Source organism: Schistocerca piceifrons, chromosome 2, assembly GCF_021461385.2.
Source record: "Schistocerca piceifrons isolate TAMUIC-IGC-003096 chromosome 2, iqSchPice1.1, whole genome shotgun sequence".
NCBI classification, from domain to species: domain Eukaryota; kingdom Metazoa; phylum Arthropoda; class Insecta; order Orthoptera; family Acrididae; genus Schistocerca; species Schistocerca piceifrons.
The window spans coordinates 748,757,973-748,785,227 of NC_060139.1; the positions used below are offsets into that span (position 1 = coordinate 748,757,973).

Below are 27,255 nucleotides of genomic sequence, written 5' to 3' on the forward strand. Positions count from 1 at the left end.
ATGTGTACTGTAGCTCCGGCCGCCGAAAATATTTTTCTCTCCCAGTTAGATTTGATATTTATTCGTACAGAATTTACTTTGAAGATATTTTATTGGAGAACAGCAGGCAATTAATCTTGAATGGGTGAACTTTCATTTCTGTGAAAAAGATGTCGCTCAATTTCAGTGTTTTGTTTAACTTCCTTGCAACAGCCACTGAAATTTAACTCACTTGGCAGAGATTATCGATGAACACCTGACAGTTATTGAGGCGAAACCTTCATTGCAAAGCGTTTTTTAAGTTGAAACGTATACATGGAACAGGTTGATTCGCTGTGCAGGCACTTAAATATACTTCGCTTTCGTGTGGGATTTGTTTTTAAAACTAAGTCTTGTAAACAATTCGCCGATTTTCCTTGCGTATATATGACAGATCATGCTGAAATAAGATAATGATTCGTGCACTGTCCGTGTGAAACACATTTTGACAAATAATTTACAGTTATTTTCAAGACTATTTAAAAATGTTATTTGACACAGAAATTGTTGCAGTATGTTGGTGGATGCAGTGATAAATTAACTAAAAATTTACTTCTTCGAAGATGTGTCATTGTTCTCAGAATATATGCCGTTCTTGTGCTGATGAAGAGAACCTCAACCTGAATCCTACGACAAGGATACACGAACTCGAGCAAGAAGTAGAATACCTCAGATCTGCGCTTACGTCGTTGAGTTTTTACTTCGCCCAAGTCCAGTTCCGAATTTGCCAGGCCGCTAACGCCGAACCTGGAGAGAAACAACAGAGTTTCCTGCAAGAACTGGAGGATTTCGCCTTCAGTGGAATAAACAAGAAGAATACCTCGCAGCTTTTACGCCGTTGTTGTGATGAGGACACCTTGGGAAATGCGACCAGGTGCCACAGAAGTCGAACATCGATCTCGGAAGAATGCGTAGTCGTCCGTCCAGGAGGTCAGAAGCAGATTTCAAGGTCTGGCGGTTTGTCAAAGCACGATGCGGTAAGGTGCGCCGAAACCTGCTGCGGTTCACAGACGAATCTGGCTGCCGGTGAAAGTATTGCAAAGCGACTATTGAACTACGTCAGAGCGAAATACGGACGTCGGAAATTTAGAGTAAATTACTTGAAGGAAATGAAAATTATTTGTCACTGGGGTGACGCGAGAGCGCGGATGGAAGTGGCGGTATGGAACATCTTAGAGACTCTGTCAGCTAGCGACGGAGATGAAGACTGGTCGTGTATTCGGCGTCTGGTGCGCAAGGACCTAGCCGACAATCTGCGGGACCTGCTCGAGCACGGGTTTAAAGCTAAGAGGCGCGGGTTCTGCCGCTTCTTCTTGCGGCAGCTGGGATCTTGTGACGTGGTGAACGAAGGCCACGCCTGGGACCTTTTGCTAGCCTACTATCGAGCCAGCAGTGGACACCACTTCAGTGCCTACCCCAGGAGGAGTCTTTCGCGCAGCTACGGGCTTTGCATCGGGTCCGAAGCGCCGTCGGGCAAGGAGAGGTTGCTGGCGGTCGTCGAGGAGTTAGAGGCGACAAGGAAGACGTGTGGCCGCGACGCGGACTCGGTCTTCCGAGCTTTCGTGTGCGCGGCGCTCAACATGCGGCGCCTAGCGGCGTGGCTACGGCGGGTCGTCCGCTGCAGGGCGCTGGTGCAGACGTTGTACGAGCCGTGGGCGTACGTGGCCCGCACGCGAGCGAGGGACGCGCTGGATTCACTGGCTCGTCTGCAGGCCCGGACCTTCCGGCTGCCCTTGGACCCAGCCCTGCGCAGTTTGCATGCGCAGTGGCTGTCGCTGCCACCAGCACCGTGTCTACCATCTCCAGAAGCTGCTGACGTTGACTCAGCAAAATAATAGTTATCTCTTATATGCTTTTATCTGCACTTTTATCTATTTTATACACTAGATCGACAACAGAATTTTTTTGTGTTTTGTTTCTGTACTTTTCTCGTTATTTAGTATCATTTTTTGCTCTTATAAGTATCTCACATTCTGTCTTTTATCTGGGTAATTTCCAAGAATGATTGCCTATCGAAGTCGCTGGGTCCAAACGAAACATATCGAACGTGCGATCGTAAATCGATCATGCGACCCCGGTGGCGGACGTTGTGATCAATTATTTGTGATCGTCATTTTTATCTGTTTTCCGTCGTTCCCTTACTTGCTCTAAATTACATACCTCCACGAATTATTTGTGAGTTGCTAGGGAAACCCAGACGATTTATGTCGTTAGTGAGTGGGATGTCTGGCGTTCTTCACGTTTCTTCGGCGGATTCTCTCACATGGAAGAATCTAATTCCATGTTTATGGAGCGTAGAAAATTGTTCGACTTTTTGTAGCAAATATGGAGTACTACCAGACAAGGAAAGAAGGGACTGTGTAGACTGTGGTAGTGCAAAGTGTGTAAAACTCCGTAAGAACAGTTTCGATTCTGAAATGCCGTTACAATTTCATTGCGGACAGTGCGGAAAACGAACGAGTATCGAGAAGAATACATGGTCCGACTCTTCCAAATTATCCATCCAGATCACCATAATGGACTTTCACATGACAACAGCCGGCCGGTGTTGCCGAGCGGTTCTAGGCGCTTCAGTCTGGAACCGCGCGACCGCTACGGTCGCAGGTTCGAATCCTGCCTCGGGCATGGGTGTGTGTGACGTCCTCAGGTTAGTTAGGTTTAAGTAGCTCTAAGTTCTAGGGGACTGATGACCTCAGATGTTCAGTCCCATAGTGCTCAGAGCCATTTGAACCATTTAAACCACATTACAACACCGACGTCGAGTAAGGTAAGTCGTCGCCTTTGCAATTAAAGGAATTTTTGTAACGCTCTTCTTTTGTCGTTGCTGTAGTGACCAACGTAAACATACTCATAACGCCCGCCAGAGTCGCATGATCGATTTACCATCGCACGTTCGATATGTTTCGTTTGGTCCCAGCGACTTCGATAGGCAATCATTCTTGGAAACACCTTTATCTGTCTATATATCTTCTTCTATCTATAATTCCCCAACGCATTTGCTGTCTAAATGTGAAGGCTAATCTCAGGAACGTTCACGGTAAGGGGCCCTAATAACGTCACCGCTTCTAATTTCCTCCCCCTAGGAATTTTCGGTTTCCACAGTTGGTAACAAATTTTTAGCTTCGCGTACACGCGTGACCTCTGCCCATTGTACTGCTGAGAGAGTTTGTTGTGTGGAGCACGTGTAGCTTCCGCGTACAAAGGAATTCATTTTTTATGCTGAGTGGAGTTAGTGTAGCAGTCAAATTAGCAGCCTACAGTTTCTAGTGTGAGTCCTGAATTGTGTTCAAATGTTCGGCTGTATTTCAGTCGTGTGTTTCAGTTTCTAGTGTATAATCGTTATAGTCAAGGGTTTGGCCAACGTTATGTAGCGGCCAATGTAATAAATCTGGGGATGTTCATAATTTCGTCCCACGTACAACACCTATTTTTGCCTGTTTATTAAACACTGATTTTATTTCCTATCTATAAAGGTTACTTTACTTTTTTTATATGGGAAAACGCAAGGCGAGAGAAATGGATACGTTGCACGAAATGCTTAATTTGTTATCACGAAACATGCTGTTTATCTACACAGACATACAAATTCATATGGTACACGTCTTTGGAAGGCTGAAAAAAACATGACAAGATTGTTCATTCATGACATTCCAGGGGTCAATGTTAGAAAGGAAAAATACATTCAGATTAATTGTACTTCAGATAATTTTTGTGGGGGACGAAATTACAAACACTTTTATTTTGTGTTTCTGTTTTTGCAGTGTTAACGTTTTTGGTCAAACACTGGCTTTAGTGTGTTACCGCAATTTAATATTAACTTGCCTTCATGTGGAGCATAAATTCAGGAATATATATATATATATATATATATATATATATATACATAACAATTTGTAGCCATTTCCGTAAAATTTCAGGACTAATGCAGATCCTAACGCACTAAGGTGGCGAAAATTAGGACCCCTCCTTACAGAGATTTTGATGCAATTTTCATTAATAGATAAAGTGATTATCGAGGAACTCTTGTGTCTGGTTTTCATAATTATAGTACTGATGGGCGTGTAATACATGTATTGCTATCTGTTCCACATTTAATTGCCGTTTGGAGTGACATCTCATGGCAGTAATAGTAGCTACGAGCTGGTCAGTTACATAGGAGGCGGTATTTGGCAGGTAAAGCAGTAAACAGCTGCCGTAACTCTAAAGAGCAGCGAAGCTTCGCCGGAATATATGCATATCTATAAATATTATAATTAAAGTCCCCCACCACCTTCTTGAGTCTGTAAGGATTTTGAGTCGGCTTTCGTTAATAGATAGCCTAATTCACGAGGAAGGTTTGTGTAAATGGGTTATAAATACTTCTTGCAAATTGGTTCGACTGCGTTTTTCTGTCTAGACGTGAAGGCTAATCTCACGAAGTACTGTAAGGATTTTCACACGAGTTTCAGTAATAGACTGCTTCACTAGGTAGATTTGTCTATATAATTTATTACCACTAAGCCAGACGCGTCGTACGGCCATAGATACTTAGTGCTACCAATCTAAGCCAGGGCGGGTTGCTAGTGCATATCCAGTTCCCCACCATGGTTTCTGTCCGTATGTTCAAGATAATCTCAGGAACTACTATAGGGATTTTGATACAATGGTCACTGATAGACAGACTGATTCACAATGAAGGTTTTTGTATACACACTGCCGTAAAACAATCGCGGCACCAAGGAGTTGTGCGACATAACGAAAGTTGGTAAGCGTGTTACTGCATCTGAAAGATAATGTCTATTCAGATTACGCGGCAGTCGCATAAGGCTGGCGCTAGTAGCATCACTGTGAGGATGCAAATCAGTTCTACTTTAAATACAAGTTGCAACGGTCGTGAGCGTCATTTGCCTGTGAGATTGGACGTGGTGAGTTGATGGTGGTCAAGAATGTCCTTAGGGTGACAAAGACCCATTATAGACACATCTCTGAGTCTGAACTAGGTCGTGTAGCAGGGCTACAAGCTGGATGTTCCTTCTGCGAAACTGCAGAATGACTTGGTAGGAATGTACCCACTGCGCGTGATAGCCAGCTGCGGTGGTCACGAGAATGTACGGTCTACAGACGTTAAAGTAACCTCTGGCGTGCCACAGTGGTGTGTTATGGGACCATTGCTTTTCACAATATATATATAAATGACCTAGTAGATAGTGTCGGAAGTTCCATGCGGCTTTTCGAGGATGATGCTGTAGTATGCAGAGTAGTTGCAACATTAGAAAACTGCAGCGAAATGCAGGAAGATCTGAAGCGGATAGGCATTTGGTGCGGGGAGTGGCAACTGACCCTTAACATAGACAAATGTAATGTATTGCGAGTACATAGAAAGAAGGATCCTTTATTGTATTATTAAATGATAGCGGAACAAACACTGGTAGCAGTTACTTCTGTAAAATACATGGGAGTATGCGTACGGAACGATTTGAAGTGGAATGATCATGTAAAATTAATTGTTGGTAAGATGGATGCCAGGTTGAGATTCATTGGGAGAGTCCATCATCAAAGGAGGTGGCTTACAAAACACTCGTTCGACCTATACTTGAGTATTGGTCATCAGTGTGGGATCCGTACCAGGTCGGGTTGACAGAGGAGATAGAGAAGATCCAAAGAAGAGTGGCGCGTTTCGTCACAAAGTTATTTGGTAAGCGTGATAGCGTTACGGAGATGTTTAGCAAACTCGAGTGGCAGACTCAGCAAGAGAGGCGCTCTGCATCGCGGTGTAGCTTGCTGTCCAGGTTTTGAGAGGGTGCGTTTCTGGATGAGGCATCCAATATATTGCTTCCCCCTACTTATACCTCCCGAGGAGATCACGAATGTAAAATTAGAGAGATTCGAGTGCGCACGGAGGCTTTCCGGCAGTCTTTCTTCCCGCGAACCATACGCGACTGGAGCAGGAAAGGGAGGTAATGACAGTGGCACGTAAAGTGCCCTCCAGCACACACCGTTGGGTGGCTTGCGGATGCCGGGCTCCGGGCGGCGACGTGGCACTACCGAGAGGGAAGGCCATCGTGCACGGCATATGGCTCTGGCGCATCCTACTGCATCTTCAGCAGCAAGTTTGCACCACAGTGTCACAAAGAACTGTTAGAAATCGTTTACTTCAAGGACAGCTCCGAGCCACACGCCCTGTAGCTTGCGTTCCACTGACACCAAAGCATCGCCATTTGCGACTTCAGTGATGTCAAGCGAGAGCTCATTGGAGGGCACGGTGGAGGGCTTTTGTGTTTCCTGATGAAAGCTGGTCCTCCCTCTGTACAAGTGGTGGTCATGTGGTTAGGAGGAGGTCTGTTGAGGGCCTGCAACCAAGCTGTCTGCGTGCTAGACACGCTGGACCTACACTTGGCTTTGTGATCTAGGATGCCATTTTGAATGACAGCAGGATTATCGTGATTATCCCACCCAGCGTGACTGCAAATCTGTATGTCAGTCTGGTGATTCCACCTGATGTGCTGCCATTCATGAACAGCATTCCGTGGGTGGTTTCCAACAGGATAACGCTCACCCGTACACCGCTGTGTATGTTCTACAGAGTGTCGACATGTTGCCCTGGCCTGGTCGCTCACCAGATCTGCCTCCAGTCGAGCACATATGGGACATCATCGGATGACAATTCCAGTGTCTTCACAAACAGCATTAACCATCCCTGTATTGACCGACCAAGCGCAACTGGCATGAAACTCCGTTCCACAAACTGACATCCGGCACCTGTACAACACAGTGCATGCACGTTCGCATACAACGTTCTGGCACTTACGCCGGTTATTAATGTACCAACATTTCACTTTTGTAGTGGCTTATCTCGCACTTACATTAACCTGTGATCTTGCAGTGTTAATCACTTACATACGAGGGTCGTCCACAAAGTAAGTTCCGTTTCTATTTCTATCCGCGGCAGCGCTACGATCGCATGCGCGGCAGTTACTCTGACTCAAGGAGGACATGTGCGCCATTTTCAGATCGCTGCTGCCGACGTGTGCTTTGTAGTGCTTCTTTATAATGTCAGCCGTAATTGAAAATGCCGCCGCGTGTGAAATCTGATCTCTGATTCGTTTTCTAAATGCAAACAAAGATAAACCAAAGGCCACGCGGGATTAGCCGAGCAGTTTAAAGCGCTGCGGTCATGGACTGCGCGGCTGGTCCCGGCGGAGGTTCGAGCCCTCCCTCGGGCATGGGTATGTGTGTTTGTCCTTAGGATAATTTAGGTGAAGTAGTGTGTAAGCTTAGGGACTGATGACCTTGGCAGTTAAGTCCCATACGATTTCACACACATTTCAACATTTTTTTAAACGAAAGGAAATTCATCGGCAAATCTGCGAGGTTTACGGACAAAACGCTATGAATGATTCGATGGTTAGGAGACGAGTCACACTGTTCAATGAAGGACGTGATCGAGTGCACGATGAAGAACGAAGTGGACGCCCGTCTGTGGTTACTGATGAAATGGTTCACACAATTGAAGTGAAGGTTAAGCACAACCGTAAGTTTACACTTAGTGCCCTTGCTGTGGAAGTTCAGCAAATCTCACGATCACTAATTCATGAAATTGTTACTGAAAAACTGAAAATTCGAAAATTTTTCTCACGTTTGGTACCCAAAATTGTTGCTGAACAACACAAAAAAACAACAGATGGGCAGTACACTTCAGTTTTTGACACGCAACAATGAAGAAGGGGATGGTTTTCTTTCTCGGATAGTCACGGTGGATGAAACTTGGGTATCGTACGACACCCCTGAAACAAAGCGGCGATCAATGGAGTGGAGGCACACTTCAGCCCCAACGAAAATTAAGCCTAAGCAAATCTTGACACCTCGGAAAGTCATGTGCACCGTTTTATGGGACAGAAATGGCTTTTTGCTGATTGATTTCTTACCACGAGGCCAAACAATCAATGCACATGGTTACTGCGAGACCATTAAGAAACTGCGCCGCGCGGCGGCATTTTCAAATACGGCTGACATTGTAAAGAAGCACTATAAAGCACACGTCAGCAGCAGCGATCTGAAAATGGTGTTCATGTCTTCTCCTTGAGTCAGAGTAACTGCCGCAGATGCTCGGAACTGCGATCGTAGCGCTGCCGCGGATAGAAACAGAAACGGAACTTACTTTGTGGACCATCTTCATATGTTTACTAGACAAATATATTCCCGAAATTTCGTTACTCTACATTAATTGAGTTTTGATGATCCAAATTTTTCCGTCCGTGTAATTTATTAATATTCCACGTAAATGGGCTAAACTGGAATCAGAGTCCACCGCCGCTGTGAAAACGACTGAATGACAGAACTTCGTGGAATTGCGTAAGATTGGGCAACTGCTGCAACGGACCAGCATGAGATACTGCTACTGGAAGGCGGGTGCGAGCTACCACAGACTTCCTGAATGGCCTGTGATGCAGGACGTAGTAGATATTAAGCTGATAAGAAAAGATTTTTTTGGTATAGAGTTAATGTTCATCATTATCACATGGCTTCATTCCGAATGCCAATCAAATTTGGAACAGGTAACATTCGTATCTCCCGAGAATATTCCTGCCATGTGCTGCTTAACTTGTTTAGGTTACATGAAAGTAATAATGTTGAGTTACATAACGCTGTTCTCTGAATTTTAATCCTAATTCAGTAGTGACCCATAAAAGAAATTCCTACCGTACTGGACAAATCGTCTGAGTGAAGGTACTTAGTGCTACCCACGCAAATCTGGGACAGGTCGCTAGTTTCTCAATAAAGCATATCTGGTTATGTCCCCACGCCGTCCTGTTGTTCATAGAACCAACTATTCATCACGGTGATGTATTCACTACCGAAACCAGCAGCTGGTGCAGATATTACACACGGTGAGCTGTGCAAGATATAACTCTCCTTTTACTTCGTGAATGGTTTGAGACAACGAAACTAGGTTTCTGGCAAATGGCAGCTTACACACGAGGACCAAATTTCTCTCCACAGTATTCGGGCAAGTTTTTTTAATGAACGCTACCCTGTTTAACAGCGTTGGAACGCAATTGCAAAGACAAGTACAGTGATTTATTGCTGGTTGGTGTTGGCATTGAAACTTGAAAGCCGCTACTACCTGTTATAATTTAACCTGAGTGTATAGCGAAGTTATGACTCCAGTATTAATGCCCTGAAATTATTCACCTTTGTATGAAATTTTACATATGAACAAACAACGCAGTGATCTGACTGGTGTTATTGACAATCTAGTGTTAAGGAAACTTCCGTCGTGCAGTAGGACATATAAAAAGGGGACTTTAGCATTGATTAAAGGAAGACAGCTTGGCACATGGCTTTGAATCTATCGCTGTAAATGCCTCTCTCCTTGCAGAGGAGACGCGTGTTATGCAGATGTAACTGCGCACATTATGACCTAGTACCTAACGGAAAGAAAATGGCCCATGGCAATGTAAATTCTCACAGTATTCATTGCTGCAACACGTGACTATAGAAGTTCTCTACAACTAGTGCCTATCTTTATCGCTGAAAAATTATGCTGCTGAAGGCAGTATAAAGCATTATTCATTCAAAGATAAGTGGGCACGTCAGCAAATGAGCATAATATATCGTAGAATTTTAAAAAATTGACATCGATAGGGGAAGGATTCGTGACAGATTTTAAATTAACTTCATTTATTATTCAAAAACCAGACACAAGAATTCAGGAATAGTATATACAAATGTCCTCCAAGGGATGTACAATGCCACACATTCTCAAAAAGCAGAAAAATAATTTCATATGGTGTGCAGTCCCCGTAATACTATTTAGAGCGTGGGAAAGACGATATATGTTTTCGGTTGACACTGAAAAATAGATATCGATTCTCGCAAATTCAAACAAAGAAGGCAGTGTAACGTAGTATTATTCGTGCTGAAGAAATTTTTTAACTATGTTTTACATGCACATGACACCTACATGATCATAGATAAGTGAGGACGTCTGCATATCAGTTTAAAAGACCGTAGAATTGAAAAATGGCATCGAGAGCAAAATTATTCGTCATAAATTTTTAATTTATTCAGACACAAAAAGTCAGGAAAAGTATATACAAATGTCCCCCAATGGACCACAATGGTTGTACAATGTCACACATTCACAAAAAGCAGAAAAATAATTTCGTATGCCTTACAATCACCGCAATGCTATTTAGAGCGACGGAAAGTGACGTAAAAGGCGACATAAATTTTCGGATAATTCACAGAAAAATAGTTCTTGATTCTCGCATTCAACAAAGACGCGACCCGAACAAAGAGCCAAACGTGCCCACATGGATAAAGAGCTAAACGTATTTCCCACTGCAGCATCTGAAAAATACAGTAGATGCGAAAAAAGTAAGTAAACTGCTTATTATTTCAAAAGTAATCACTATAAGTATTAATACATTTATCCCATTGTGAGACAACACAGTCAGAGCCTTCATGGAAATATGTTTGCTGTTAGCTATGCAACCATGATTGTACCCAAGCGTGCACATCTTCTTCTGTACATCTATGCATCTAAATTCGAGGAGAGATTCGACATTAATATAAAATAATTAATGCCTTACAATTAGACAAATCGTAAACAATCACGCTGTGAATCTATAGGACAGACCAAGGTCTTTGATGAAGAAATTCACTTCAAACAACTTAAATGGAACATCTATAGAAATATAACAGAAAAAAACGAATATCGAAACGACGTCAAAAATTTTTACAAGAAGATCGACATTTAATGTTAATCGACGATGACAAGAAAAAATATCGATTAAATATTGTCAGGGTGTTCGACAAGGACGTTTCCTGTAACTTACTCTTTGCTAAAACGAAACTTCCTGGCAGATTAAAACTGTGTTCCCGACCGAGACTCGAACTCGGGACCTTTGCCTTTCGCGGCAAGTGCTCTACCAACTTAGCTACCGAAGCACGACTCACGTCCGGTACTCACAGCTATACTTCTGCAGTACCTCGTCTCCTACCTTCCAAACTTTACAGAAGCTCTCCTGCGAACCTTGCAGAACTAGCACTCCTGAAAGAAAGGACATTGCGGAGATATGGCTTAGCCACAGCCTGGGGGATGTTTCCAGAATGAGATTTACACTCTGCAGTGGAGTGTGCGCTGATATGAAGCTTCCTGGCAGATTAAAACTGTATGCCCGACCGAGACTCGAACTCGGGACCTTTGCCTTTCGCGGGCAAGTGCTCTACCAACTGAGCTACCGAAGCACGACTCACGCCCGGTACTCACAGCTGTACTTCTGCTAGTACCTTCCAAACTTCTGCAAGGTTCGCAGGAGAGCTTCTGTAAAGTTTGGAAGGTAGGAGACGAGGTACTGGCAGAAGTAAAGCTGTGACTACCGGGCGTGAGTCGTGCTTCGGTAGCTCATTTGGTAGAGCACTTGCCCACGAAAGGCAAAGGTCCCGAGTTCGAGTCTCGGTCGGGCACACAGTTTTAATCTGCCAGGAAGTTTCATATTCTTTGCTGTTTGTATAAAATTTATAAAATGAAAGAGCGAATCACGTAGACATATAGATCTAAACAGGAATTTGTTAGTACTTTCTTCATTCTCTGAAAAAGGAGTACAAGATCTGTTCACAATTATTTATCAGTTTTATTGGTTGTTGAGCTTCGTGAATGTAGATTATATTATTTTAAGCAATCCGGCAACCCGGCACTTCTTTATGTATTTACATTCACGCCGATACGTGTTTCGGGCTTTCATCCATCTTCAGTGGACGTAATTCAGACTTCAGTTCGTACATCGTTAAAAGCATCGTCTGCAGTTGGGATGCTGTAGCTGGCTTGTGCAAAATAACAATTTTGTTTAGCTACTATACTTCTCAAATTGAGTATTTACGATAAATTATTGCTTAGATGTACTTACTTTCTCTCTGCTTGTTGTTCTTCCGATTATCGCATTTATAATCGTGGCACAAACGCATATTTATTTTCTTGACGCACAAAGCAGTGTAGCATCCGCCATCTTGGTGACTGACACCTTTTTTCAAATCAGAAAATTAAGTTTGTAGTTAAGTTACATTTGAATTACGTTTCTGAAACTACAGTTTCTAGTTTAATCGTCTGTATGACTGAAAACTTGAAATAACTTAGCACGAATGTATTGAGTGCTGTTATTATTATGTTTATTAGTAGGAGTAGTAGTGACTGGCTAATGTAACAACACGCGAATCATAATTAATGGCGTAAACGCGTACACTTGGAAGTACACGATGCTAGAAGCCAGAAAGTGTCTGTAAACATGGGATCTAAAACATACCGGAAGAGCTAAGAGCACTAGTTCATCCTCGTTACTGTGAAACAAATCTCTAGAGTCGCCTTATACTCAGAAGAAGGGAGGCTGTAATCCCCATCCAAACATCCTGGTTCAGGTATCCCGTGGGTTCTCTAAATTATTTCAGGCAAATGCCGGTATCGTTCGTACAACAAGGCCACAGCTGAGTTATCTGCCCCAGCCTTGTCACATTAAATCTGTAAGTATGTAAATACCGGTATATGTGAAATACGTTTTTTATTCCTAATCTGTAATACCAAGACATGTCCAGCATCGTTGTAAATGTTATCCACGAATTGGCGGCTGAATGAAAGAACAACTACTACTTCTACCTGTTACTCACGACAGTGTCGGAAAACCAGAAGCACTGTCGCCTATAGTCGAGTGGGGGTAATAACAATAACAATTGACAGAGGAACGAGTACGGCAATTCGCGCACCCACATCTGCCAATCACGTAAAGCTGTTTTGTAAAAGTTCCTTTCCAACGCCTCACGATTGTCGCTGCTCAACTATTGTTGTCAACTGCAGCCATTAGCGTTACGATGCTGAAAGGTGGCAACAGCGCTATAGTGGACGGTTAATGCCCTCTTCTCTCGAATGATAGATTACTGCTTTAAACACTGCGACGTTTCTCTAGGATGTGAGGATGCCTTCCGAAAAAAAGGAGTGACGCTCAAATCTCCGTCCGACGAAGCAGATTTATGTTTACCACGTTTTCCGTAAAATACTTAAGGGAATGTGAGAATGATCCCTTTCAAATAGACACAGCTGATTTATTTCCCAACCCTTGTCCAGTCAGAAGTGTCCTCCAACTCTAATGTCTTATTTTGCTACAAAAGTGCTAACTGATATCATTTGCTCCTCCTGCCGCTTGTTATAACTGTGGAAACGCCGCTTCTGGAACACTGTGACTGCATCATAAGCTTCAATTTCATCTCGGTAGTCGACGATTCAGCGCATGACAGTTTTATTTCCTTAAAACAGGTAATCTCACTGAGCAGAAAAGTGGGCTGCACATGGTTCATTTTGAACGGCAGGAGGGGAATTTTGGGAAATATTTGACAGCCCCAAAAGCGTACTTAAGTTTAAGCTACTACGCTTAATTCGATTGATTCAGATAATTTGCTTCGAAGGGGAAACTCCATTCGCCTGTATGATGATAATTCCGTGTGGCTCTACAGACGTGTACGTCAGTCAAATGGACGTCACATGCGGCGCAGGATCGAGTCCTCCCTCGGGCATGGGTGTGTTTGGTGTCCTTAACGTAAGTTAGATTAAGTAGTGTGTAAGCCTAGGACCGATGACCTCAGCAGTTTGGTCCCATACGAACTTACCACAAATTTTCAAAATTTTTGATCTGTGTGGGAAGGTGGGTCTACAATTTAACGTGGAATCCGAACGACGTGTCTTTCCTGGCGAGCCTTCGCATCACTGAAACTGCAGGCTGGGTTAAAGGCAGACTGAAAGATTCTGTCATCCGACCGGGATTCGACCTCGTGACCGTTCGGTTTCCAGAAACGCGCTTTACCTATGTAACAGACCGGATCATTGTTCTCTACGGAGAAATGTACACTGTTGTGAAAATATCTGACAAATTAGAACTGTGTGTCGGAGCGGGATTCAGATTGGACTTTTGCTTTCGTGGGCGATGTTCCTACCGACATAGATTCACTAAGTTACGACCACAGTGCGATTGTTTATAACGTTATGGCGCGACATACGAACACGGTGTCATAGAAACATCGATTCGTAATAATTTCATTGTAGGACTGAACTGAAGATGGTGTCGTCTGACGTAGCTTACAAAATAGGTGATCATCTACACGTCTACACATGGCACAGATTCTGCAAGTAACAGCGGTAGTGTAATGGTAGAGCTAATCAAATCTAAGAACTCTATTAATTCAAAGATTACTGGATGACGTGTCATATATCTTGTTGATTAACATTAAACAATACAAATTTTAATATAAAATTGTTTTCCGTTTGAAAGTCATTGTAAATGTACCACTTCGGCTGTAGTTTACACTTGCCTACATTATTTAATTAAGAATAATTGTCCAGTTTCGACCTTACTGGCCATTCTCAAGTTCTGAAGGTGTCAACAAGTTACACATCCGGTTATTTAACAGCAAATATGGCAGTTTTGAAAGCGAACCCATATACGAGCAAGCGTATTATTGAAACCAGAATGTTGACCAATACAGAGTTTGAAAAAGTCCTGTAAGGCCGAAACTGGCCGATAGTGCGCAATTAAATAAAGTAAATAAGTGTAAACTACAACTGAGGGGGAAACTTTGCAATGTCTTTCAGCAAATATGCGGCTGTGGTACCCCACATGAAGAAAATAATTGTTTTCCAGTGTATTTTCACGTAGTAACATGCAGAACTCCTCATACCTGTGCAAAATCAAACAAAAAGTTATAATGTGATCCTTCTTTTTTTTCTTTTCTCGCTGCAGGGAAAGCCACGGGTAAGCCTAACCATTATCTCTTCTCTTTATTTGTCTCTGCTTGATCGAACATAATTAGGTGTTGGTCTCCTTCTTGTGTAGTTGTTGATAGTTTATTCTTTTATCCTTGTTTAAGAACAAATTTTGTAGCTAGCGTAGTTCGCCAACAGCCTGCGTTATATTACGAAGGATGCATGAATATATTTGGCGAAAGCTAATATGCAGGTTGCATGTTCAGTCTCCCGATGAACTTTCGAAGGTTCATGGCTGTTTGCTAAGCGGTTTGTAAGGGATCGACTATATTCAACAGCTTATTACTAAAATCAAAATGATCAAATGGAGATCTCCTAACCCATGCGTTACGTGAACTGGTGAAAAGCCAAAGTGCTCGGCAAACATTTTTGGGCATCACTCAAACTTTGTCGGTAAAGTAGTATCTGATATGACACAAACTGTAGTATGCGTACGAAACATAGAATGTTGTCTCGTAATTAAATTCGGAGGGACGTGCAGTAAGTAATGCAACACTTTTTTTTCTGAAAGCAAGTTAGTTTTATTCAGGATTCCAATACGCCACAGCACTCCCTACTCTTTTGGCTACAAAAACCTATTTTCAATCTCCGTTCAAAGCGACGGTCTTACGCAACCTTACTGGAAGGGCCCTTTATTCCCACATACTACCCTTCCCATCGTCCACATACTGCTTCTCGCGGAGTACTTGCTTCATGGAAGTCGGAAGGTGCGATTTTCGGGCTTTAAGATGGTCGAGGAAGAATGAGAGGTGTGTGTCAGAGCTACCAACAGTGACGTCTAGTTGAGGAGAGAGGGCCGGTCGCTGGTGGCCGATCGGTTCTAGGCACTTCAGTCTGGAGCCGCGTGACCGGTACGGTAGCAGGGTCGAATCCTGCCTCGGGCATGGATGTGCGTGATGTCCTTGGGTTAGTTAGGTTTAAGTAGTTCTAAGTTCTAGGGGACTGTTGGCCTGAGATGTTAAGTCCCATAGTGCTCAGAGCCATTTGAACCACTTGAGGAGACAGGTATTCGATTGTGTTCCGTCGATCACCTCGGATAAGAGTGTCCGCACGTTCCAATATTGCAGAAGTTCTGCTGTGTATGGCAGGCCATCGTGCGGGAGATCGGACATATTTGCACGACTTTGTTGCGATGATGGCAGACGTCTCACTCAACGAGTCACCGTGCTTTTGTTCAGTGCTAGGTCTCCGCAGACATTCTGCAAGTGCCTATGAATATCTGTGATACTCCGACAAAAGGAACTTAATGACAGCTCTCTGCCTGGAACGTACCTCCTCTACAGACGCCATTTTGAATGTTACGTATAGCGTCGCCACTTATCAGAATTTCGTGAAACTATAGGGGCTGAAGCGGGAATATTCTTCGACGTCCCACAACAAATGCCGCATTTTGTCAACCAAATCGGCTGAGAAAAAAAACTGTTGCATTACAGATTGAATGTTCCTCGTAAAAATAGCTCCCCCCCCTCCACTCTCCCCCCCACCCCCCACTAAGACTTTTGGGAGCTTTCGTAGGTTTTAACGAAAATGACGGAAGTGGAAATCTCTCAGATATTCCCAGTTCGGCCCTTCCGTGCCCCACTTTCAGTTCACCGGATATTTGGAAAAAAATAACCGGGTTCTACCATGGCTCGAATATTTGGCAGCCCATTTTGCCCACTGGAGTAGAGAATGAACCTGTTTTAATACAATTAATAAATAATTAAATAAAAGACATACCGATCGCATTCTTTTCTTCATATAGCTAGCCGTTCCTCGTGACGAAGGTAGCTAATATAAACAGATATCTCTCTCAATACCACCAGTCTCCATAGAAGTTTAACTGAGTTCACACCAATCGAGCATGCAGACTTGGTTAACGGGAAAAATTCTCCAGAACGAACATTAAAGATGATTTAGAGATTCTTATTAAATTGTTGTGTGATTTACAACGCTGTGATCAGAAGATGGCGTGTAAGGAACATTAGCTGGGAGAAAAACATTGACACTAGGATACAAATACTTATTTCTCGAGCTTTTCTGACTTACTCCTTAGCACTGTCACTGTGTTATATCATCTGCAGAAGAGCTTCGTTTGTAATACAGGCTTCGCAGCTATTCATTAAAAGAATGAACTTAAGAAAAATGTTTGCGTATAACTGCTCCAGATATCTTTCAGTTTCAGTGTATACATTTCGTAAGCATTGTTCTTTTGTAAATCTTTCCGAAAGGAACCATTTCATACTTTTGTGTTTACAGACGACCAACAAAACATAAACTGAACACAGTTTATTAATATGCAACTATGAAATTCGTCCTTTTGTAACGCTTTGATACAAACAACGAAACGAACCCGGTTCTAATGAAAGAAAAGCCGTGAAAGCAGACAGTCTTCATTATTACCTTTGTCGAATCGGAAGTGTTTTAAGCCGCTCATAAAACAGTCATCGTCATAGTATCGTGTTAGTCTATTCATATATCGGCACTTAACAAACATAATACGCAACATGGTATATATCTAATAGATATCTTATAATCTTCGAGAAAGTAAGCAATATTTGGATTATTTCTTTAAGTACTCGAAATTGATCTACCAAGCTGTGTTGTGATACCAATGGGATCGTCTTTTGATATTTCTGGAACCAGTTGAGCTAACCATGTCTGAAAACTCGTTAACATTGTGGCGGTGCCGTTGCAGAAATGTCACCAGTGCTTCTATGCAGCTTCTTTTGTGTCCACTAGTCTGGTTCCTCCATAGCTATTTGGTAGCAAGCGGGAACAACACGTATTTCGTGATAATTTCGTGCAAGGATGTTGGGGGCATACTGGGGACGTAGCTGGTGGTGATTATTTTATTTTCTTATTGTCCACATCGGCTCAAACAAGCAGCAAACCGCTCCAAGTCCCTGAAAAAAATCACTGGACTTTTCACAGAGTCCGAAATATGGCGATTGGGTGTCCGTGTATGTCCTCTGGCCATGCTGTGTTGCTGTCACCAATGAAGATTACTGGCAACGTTAGACACACACACTGACCACCATGTAATCAGACCATTTTCCATCTGTCGCAATGGGTCCTTTCTGTACTGAAAACCTTAAAAGAAACTCGGATACGGGCGAAATTGTAATCATCATATCTAAAGCTTGGAAATACTGCGTATCAGTTGGGTAGCGTTCGATCAAGTTCTGCATAGTGTAGCACAGTCCATTTCGAACATTTTCTTCGGTCAGTTGTTAATTGCGCAAATATATTTCACGAAACTCGTAGCACAATTCATAGTACTGCCGATTTCGGTTGCAGACCCTTATCCGGTACATATATCTTCTTCGTAAGTGTAGCATGAGTCACAAATGTAACTAAAATCACATAAATAAAATGTAAATGGCAAGAGCAGTACACTGTAGTAGTAACGAATCTCGAACAAAAACACCTTATGTACCGTACGGCTCCCCCCGTCGGAGGCTCGAATCCTCCCTCGGGCATGGGTGTGTGTGTGTGTAACGTAAGTTAGTTTAAGTTAAATTAAGTAGTGCGTAGGCTTAGGGACCGATGACCTCAGCCGTTTGGTCCCAAAAGACCTTACCACAAATTTCCAATTTTCCACCTTACGTATTACAAAATTGGAGAGACACAATGTAGCTATTGGCGTATTCACTGATAAAAATACAGCAGTCAGGTTCAAGTTAAAAAATAGCATTATACTCTACTAGAAATCGAGAAGAAGAGTTGCAACATATAGATGATTTATAAGCAGGTCGACAGAAAAAAAAGGTGACACAGGGTACCCGTACAGTCAGTATATTAGTACCATGACATGCGTGTTCTTCATATAATTCTATTTTAACATTACTTCCGCGGTAATGAATTATCATCGATTTGTACCTGTTAATTAATATTATACAATGATGTATTTATCATCCTCATAGTATTTGACTACATGTTACTTTCAGCAGATTGACGTAAGCTATCTTAGGATAATATATTCAGCATTTCATTTCGGCTTGTGAATTTTCTGCAATCTTAACATGTCTGCTGCTATTCATTTTCTACTCAACTGGTATGACCACTAATAGACATGCATTGTACTAACATCTTTATTTTTGTTCCACGTCCCTCGTATTTAAGACATCGCGATGTGTCACGATGGACTCATCTAAGTTGACAACAGAAAATGTTACTTCTCTTCATCAATAAAATTTTATTACTTTCACTAAGAACCCATTCTGACAGTTCAATAATTATGTTGGTGTGGAATACACACGTGCTGACAGGTTAATTTCTTGTTTTAATTGTAACAATTCTCCGCCCTGGATACAGCTCTTAATGCTGTTGGTTTCGAACACTAATGTTTTATTAAAAGAATTTGTTTTACACTATACACTGACGCGCCAAAGAAACTGGTATAGACACGTGTATTAAAATACAGAGATATGTAGATAGGCAGAATATGGCGCAACGTTCGGCAACGCCAACAAGTATCCGACGCAGTTGTTCGATCGGTTACTGCTGCTGCAATGGCAGGTTATCAAGATTTAAGCGAGTTTGAACGTGGTGCTATTGTCGGCGCACGAGTGATGGAACACAGCATCTCCGACGTAGTGATGAAGTGGCGATTTTCACGTACGACCATTTCACTAGTATACCGTGAATATCAGGCATCTGGTAAAACATCAAATCTCCGACATCGCTGCGGCCGGAAAAAGATCCTGCAAGAATGGGACCAACGGCGACTGAAGAGAATCGTTGAGCGTGAAAGAAGTGCAACTCTTACGCAAATTGCTGCAGATTTCAATGCTGTGTCCTCAACAAGTGTCAACTTACGAACCATTCAACGAAACATCATCGAAATGGGCTTTCGGAGCCGAAGGCACACTCATATATCCTTGATGACTGCACGACACAAAGTTTACGCCTCGCCTGGGCACATCAACACCGACATTGGACTGTTGATGACTGGAAACATGTTGCCTGGTCGGATGAGTCTTGTTTCAAATTGTATCTAGTGGATGGACGTGTGCGGGTGTGGAGACAACGTCTTGATTCCACGGACCCTGCATGACAGCAGGGGACTGTTCAAGTTGGTGGAGGCTCTGTAATGGTGTGGGTCATGTGCATGTGCATGTGATATGGGTCCCCTCATATGTCCAGATACGACTCTGACAGGTGAACGTACGTAAGCATCCTGTCTGATCACCTGCATCCATCCATATCCATTGTGCTTTCCGATGGACGTGGGCAATTCCATCGGGGCCATGCGACACAGAATTGGTACAGACTGGCTCTAGGAACACTCTTCTGAGTTTAAACAGTTCCGCTGGCCACCAAACTTCCCAGAGATGAGCATTATTGAGCATATCTGGGATGCCTTGCAATGTGCTGTTCAGAAGAGATCTCCACCCGTTGGTACTCTTCACTGATTTATGGACAGCCTTGCAGGATTCATTGTGTCAGTTACCTACAATCCTACTTCAGGCATTAGTCGAGCCCATGCCACGTCGTGTTGCGGCACTTCTGCGTGCTCGCGGGAGCCCTGCACTATATTAGGCAGCTGTACCAGTTTCTTTGGCTCTTCAGTATATACAATTATCCTCTGTGACGTACCATTTCTACCAAATCTTGACTCGTCCATCGATATGGTGATACTGTTTTGTACTGTACTCTGGTTGAAATGTCTTGTTAGTATCTACGAGGTGCATTCAAGTTCTAAGGCCTCCGATTTTTTTTTCTAATTAACTACTCACGCGAAATCGATGAAACTGGCGTTACTTCTCGACGTAATCGCCCTGCAGACGTACACATTTTTCACAACGCTGACGCCATGATTCTATGGCAGCGGCGAAGGCTTCTTTAGGAGTCTGTTTTGACCACTGGAAAATCGCTGAGGCAATAGCAGCACGGCTGGTGAATGTGCGGCCACGGAGAGTGTCTTTCATTGTCGTAAAAAGCCAAAAGTCACTAGGAGCCAGGTCAGTTGAGTAGGGAGCATGAGGAATCACTTCAAAGTTGTTATCACGAAGAAACTGTTGCGTGACGTTAGCGGGTGCGTTGTCTTGGTGAAACAGCACACGCGCAGCCCTTCCCGGACGTTTTTGTTGCAGTGCAGGAAGGAATTTGTTCTTCAAAACATTTTCGTAGGATGCACCTGTTACCGTAGTGCCCTTTGGAGCGCAATGGGTAAGGATTACGCCCTCGCTGTCCCAGAACATGGACACCATCATTTTTTCAGCACTGGCGGTTACCTGAGATTTATTTGGTGGCAGTGAATCTGTGTGCTTCCACTGAGCTGACCGGCGCTTTGTTTCTGGATTGAAAAATGGCATCCACGTCTCATCCATTGTCACAACCGACGAAAAGAAAGTCCCATCCATGCTGTCATTGCGCGTCAACATTGCTTGGCAACATGCCACACGGGCAGACATGTGGTCATCCGTCAGCATTCGTGGCACCCACCTGGATGACACTTTTCGCATTTTCAGGTCATCATGCAGGATTGTGTGCACAGAACCCACAGAAATGCCAACTCTGGAGGCGATCTGTTCAACAGTCATTCGGCGATCCCCCAAAACAATTCTCTCCACTTTCTCGATCATGTCGTCAGACCAGCTTGTGCGAGCCCGAGGTTGTTTCAGTTTGTTGTCACACGATGTTCTGCCTTCATTAAACTGTCACACCCACGAACGCACTTTCGACACATCCATAACTCCATCACCACATGTCTCCTTCAACTGTCAATGAATTTCAGTTGGTTTCACACCACGCAAATTCAGAAAACGAATGATTGCACGCTGTTCAAGTAAGGAAAACATCGCCATTTTAAGTATTTGAAACAGTTCTAATTCTCGCCGCTGGCGGTAAAATTCCATCTGCCGTACGGTGTTGCCATCTCTGGGACGTATTGACAATGAATGCGGCCTCATTTTAAAACAATGCGCATGTTTCTATCTCTTTCCAGTCGGGAGAAAAAAAATCGGAGGCCTTAGAACTTGAATATGCCTCGTATTTCTGCAGTCCACTGATTTCTCTTTGTATTCGTTGTGCTTTGCTCACTCTGCTACGCAGTTGACCTGTTTGTACGTGACCCATACGTACATGGTTCATATTGTCGGTTTCTAATAGCAAGCAATGCAATTTTTCAACTGTGAACGGATTGACGTATTTTTGTCAATGAATGTGTCGACAGCTGCATGCCTGTGCTTCCATTTTCGTAATATGTGAGGCGCTTTTGGTCGAGTTTCGGTAGTACTGCAGCGTATTGCTCTTGTAAGTAACATTTTATTTTTAAGCTTGTAGTTACTTACACGATAAGTTACACAAATCTAAGGGGTGTAAATTCAACTAAATACTAAGGGATTACAATTACAAATAACCTAAATTGGAACGATCACATAGATAATGTTGTGGGCAAAGCAAACCAAAGACTGCGATTCATTGGCAGAACACTTAGAAGGTGCAACAGGTCTACCAAAGAGACTGCTTACACTACGCTTGTCCGCCCTATTCTGGAGTACTGTTGTGCAGTGTGGGAACCGCATCAGGTGGGACTGACGGATGACACCGAAAAAGTACAAAGAAGGGCAGCTCGTTTTGTATTATCGCGAAATAGGGGAGATAGTGCCACAGACATGATATGTGAATTGGAGTGGCAATCATTAAAACAAAGGCGATTTTCGTTGCGACAGGATTTTCTCATGAAATTTCAATCACCAGTTTTTCTCCTCCGATTGCGAAAACGTTCTATTGGCACCCACCTACATAGGGAGGTATTATCATCACGATAAAACAAGAGAAATCAGGGCTCGCACGGAAAAATTTAAGTGCTCGTTTTTCCCGCGTGCCGTTCGAGAGTGGAACGGTAGAGAGACAGCATGAAGGTGGTTCATTGAACCCTCTGCCAGGCACTTTATTGTGAATAGCAGAGTAATCACGTAGATGTAGATGTGTACATTTATGACTCATGCTCCATTTACGATGGTACAGGTAACCGAAACCGGTAGTACAACAAAAGAACCAACCAGAGCTTTGTGTTATGATTTTTGTGAAACACTGTCCGTTTCCTCCAGCTTACTTTCTGGATGGAACTAGTATGTTGGCGTAACGTCGGTGGCTCCAGCGGTGTGTGTTCCGCAGGCTGGACGAGCGGCTGATCCGCGCCAGCCGGTACCGCGCGGGCGGCGGCGGCGGGGCGGGCTCTGGAGGCTCCAGCGCGGACAGGGAGAGGGAGCGCTCGCCGCAGTCGCAGCAGTCGCAGCCTCTGCCCCAGCAGCCGCAGCCGCAGCAGCAGCAGCAGCAGCAGCACGCCAGGTCAGAGGACGGCGGCTCGTCCGGGCACGCCAGCCCGCTGCCCGCCAAGAGCGTCTCCACGTGCGACCTCAAGGTGCGCGCCTCCGTGCACAGCAGCGCCGGCGCCGCCAACTCGGCGCCGCTCGACCACCCCGTCAAGTCCGCCTCGGCGGAGCAGGTGAGCAGCGGGTGTAACGCATCGTCCTGTGGCTATTGTGTACGGTAGTGTAGGTCCGCACTACGTAACTGCGCATGTGGTGTTGTTGGGGAGGGGCCAATCGTAGTGGTGGGGTCCCCGTTGCCAGCAGTCACCGCGCCGTTGTGGAGGTGCTCCACAAGCCTGCTCGCATGCAGAAACTTGCAGGCTACGGCTAGCGAGACTACGAAACTTCGTATTAAGGGGTTACACTTATACACTACTGGCCATTAAAATTGCTACACCACGAAGATGACGTGCTACAGACGCGAAATTTAACCGACAGGAAGAAGATGCTGCGATATGCAAATGATTAGCTTTTCGGAGCATTCACACAAGGTTGGCGCCGGTGGTGACACCTGCAACGTGCTGACATGAGGAAAGTTTGCAACCGATTTCTCATACACAAACAACAGTTGACCGGCGTTGCCTCGTGAAACGTTGTTGTAATGCCTCGTGTAAGGCGGAGAAATGCGTACCATCACGTTTCCGACTTTGATAAAGGTCGGATTGTAGCCTATCGCGATTGCGGTTTATCGTATCGCGACATTACTGCTCGCGTTGGTAGAAATCCAATGACTGTTAGCAGAATATGGAATCAGTGGGTTCAGGAGGGCAATACGGAACGACGTGCTAGATCCCAACGGCCTCGTATCGCTAGCTGTCGAGATGACAGGCATCTTATCCGCATGGCTGTAACGGATCGTGCAGCCACGTCTCGATCCCTGAGTCAACAGATGGGGACGTTTGCAAGACAACAACCATCTGCACGAACATTTCGCCGACGTTTGCAGCAGCATGGACTATCAGCTCGGAGACCATGGCTGCGATTACCCTTGACACTGCATCACAGACAGGAGCACCTGTAATGGTGTACTCAACGACGAACCTGGGTGCACGAATGGCAAGACGTCAGTTTTTCGGATGAATCCAGGTTCCCTTTACAGCATCATGATGGTCGCATCCTTGTTTGGTGACATCGCGGTGAGCGCACATTGGAAAAGTGAATTCGTCATCGCCATACTGGCGTATCACCCGGCGTGATAGTATAGGGTGCCATTGGTTACACGTCTCGGTCACCTCTTGTTCGCATTAACGGCACTTTGAAAAGTGGACGTTACATTTCAGATGTGTTACGACCCGCAGCTCTACCCTTCATTCGATCCCTGCGAAACCCTACATGTCAGCAGGATAATGCACGAGCCCATGTTGCAGGTCCTGTACGGGCCTTTCAGGATACAGAAAATGTTCGACTACTGCCCTGGCCAGCACATTCTCCAGATCTCTCACCAACTGAAAACGTCTGGTCAATGGTGGCCGAGCAACTGGCTAGTCACACTACGCCAGTCACTACTCTTGATGAACTGTGGTATCGTGTTGAAGCTACATGGGCAGCTGTACGTGTACACGCCATCCAAGCACTGTTTCTCACATGTCAGTTCTTTTTTTTTTTTTGTCAACAGTCTACTGATTGGTTTTATGCGGCCCGCCACGAATTCCTTATCTGTGCTAACCTCTTCATCTCAGAGTAGCACTTGCAACCTACGTCCTCAATTATTTGCTTGACGTATTCCAATCTCTGTCTTCCTCTACAGTTTTTGCCCTCTACAACTCCCTCTAGTGCCATGGAAGTCATTCCCTCATGTCCTAGCAGATGTCCTATCATCCTGTCCCCTCTCCTTATCAGTGTTTTCCACATATTCCTTTCCTCTCCGATTCTGCGTAGAACCTCCTCATTCCTTACCTTATCAGTCCACCTAATTTTCAACATTCATCTATAGCACCACGTCTCAAATGTTTCGATTCTCTTCTGTTACGGTTTTCCCACAGTCCATGTTTCAGTACCATACAATGCTGTACTCCAGACGTACATCCTCAGAAATTTCTTCCTCAAATTAAGGCCGGTATTTGATATTAGTAGACTTCTCTTGGCCAGAAATGCCTTTTTTGCCATAGCGAGTCTGCTTTTGATATCCTCCTTGCTCCGTCCGTCATTGGTTATTTTACTGCCTAGGTAGCAAAATTCCTTAACTTCATTGACTTCGTGCCCATCAATCCTGATGTTAAGTTTCTCGCTGTTCTCATTTCTACTACTTCTCATTACCTTCGTCTTTCACCGATTTACTCTCAAACCATACTGTGTACTCATTAGACTGTTCATTCCGTTCAGCAGATCATTTAATTCTTCTTCACTTTCACTCAGGATAGCAATGTCATCAGCGAATCGTATCATTGATATCCTTTCACCTTGTATTTTAATTCCACTCCTGAACCTTTCTTTTATTTCCATCATTGCTTCCTCGATGTACAGATTGAAGAGTACGGGCAAAAGGCTTCAGCCTTGTCTTACACTCTTCTTAATACGAGCACTTTTTTCTTGATCGTCCACTCTTATTATTCCCTCTTGGTTGTTGTACATATTGTATATGACCCGTCTCTCCCTATAGCTTACCCCTACTTTTTTCAGAATCTCGAACAGCTTGCACCATTTTATATTGTCGAACGCTTTTTCCAGGTCGACAAATCCTATGAAAGTGTCTTGATTTTTCTTTAGCCTTGCTTCCATTATTAGCCGTAACGTCAGAATTGCCTCTCTCGTCCCTTTACTTTTCCTAAAGCCAAACTGATCGTCACCTAGCGCATTCCCAATTTTCTTTTCCATTCTTCTGTATATTATTCTTGTAAGCAGCTTCGATGCATGAGCTGTTAAGCTGATTGTGCGATAATTCTCGCACTTGTCAGCTCTTGCCGTCTTCGGAATTGTGTGGATGATGCTTTTCCGAAAGTCAGATGGTATATCGCCAGACTCATATATTCTACACACCAACGTGAACAGTCGTTTTGTTGCCACTTCCGACAATGATTTTAGAAATTCTGATGGAATGTTATCTATCCCTTCTGCCTTATTTGGCCGTAAGTCCTCCAAAGCTCTTTTAAATTCCGATTCTAATACTGGATCCCCTATCTCTTCTACATCGACTCCTGTTTCTTCTTCTATCACATCAGACAAATCTTCACCATCATAGAGGCTTTCAATGTATTCTTTCCACCTATCTGCTCTCTCCTCTGCATTTAACAGTGGAATTCGCGTTGCACTCTTAATGTTACCACCGTTGCTTTTAATGTCACCAAAGGTTGTTTTGACTTTCCTGTATGCTGAGTCTGTCCTTCCGACATTCATATCTTTTTCGATGTCTTCACATTTTTCCTGCAGCCATTTCGTCTTAGCTTCCCTGCACTTCCTATTTATTTCATTCCTCAGCTATTTATATTTCTGTATTCCTGCTTTTCCCGGAACATGTTTGTACTTGCTCCTTTCATCAATCAACTGAAGTATTTCTTCTGTTACCCATGGTTTCTTCGCAGCTACCTTCTTTGTACCTATGTTTTCCTTCCCAACTTCTGTGATGGCCCTTTTTAGAGATGTCCATTCCTCTTCAACTGTACTGCCTACTGCGCTATTCCTTATTGCTGTATCTATAGCGTTAGAGAACTTCAAACGTATCTCGTCATTCCTTAGTACTTCCGTATCCCACTTCTTTGCGTATTGATTCTTCATGGCTAATGTCTTGAACTTCAGCCTACTCTTCATCACTACTATATTGTGATCTGAGTCTATATCTGCTCCTGGGTACGCCTTACAATCCAGTATCTGATTTCGGAATCTCTGTCTGACCATGATGTAATCTAAATTGAAATCTTCCCGTATCTCCCGGCCTTTTCCAAGTATACCTCCTCCTCTTGTGATTCTTGAACAGGGTATTCGCTATTACTAGCTGAAACTTGTTACAGAACTCAATTAGTCTTTCTCCTCTTTCATTCCTTGTCCCAAGCCCATATTCTCCTGTAACCTTTGCTTCTACTCCTTCCCCTACAACTGCATTCCAGTCGCCCATGACTATTAGATTTTCGTCCCCCTTTACATACTGCATTACCCTTTCAATATCCTCATACACTTTCTCTGTCTGTTCATCTTCAGCTTGCGACGTCGGCATGT

General features: G+C 43.8%; 1 protein-coding gene and 1 non-coding gene across 2 annotated transcripts; one reads left to right on the forward strand and one right to left on the reverse strand.

Annotated features, from left to right (window-relative positions):
* Positions 1–1,166: 1,166 nt before the first annotated feature.
* LOC124775819 (RUN domain-containing protein 1-like) lies at positions 1,167–1,853 on the forward strand. Its single transcript, XM_047250652.1, has one exon. The coding sequence runs from the start codon at positions 1,167–1,169 to the stop codon at positions 1,851–1,853; it is 687 nt and encodes a 228-aa protein (XP_047106608.1).
* Positions 1,854–11,176: 9,323 nt separating this feature from the next.
* On the reverse strand, positions 11,177–11,251 carry Trnas-cga. The gene has a single exon. It is a non-coding gene; the product is annotated as a tRNA-Ser (tRNA).
* Between the last annotated feature and the right edge of the window lie 16,004 nt (positions 11,252–27,255).

Excerpts from the sequence above, each read along its gene's own strand:
- LOC124775819 (XM_047250652.1), top strand. The coding sequence starts at position 1,167 with ATGGAAGTGGCGGTATGGAACATCTTAGAGACTCTGTCAGCTAGCGAC.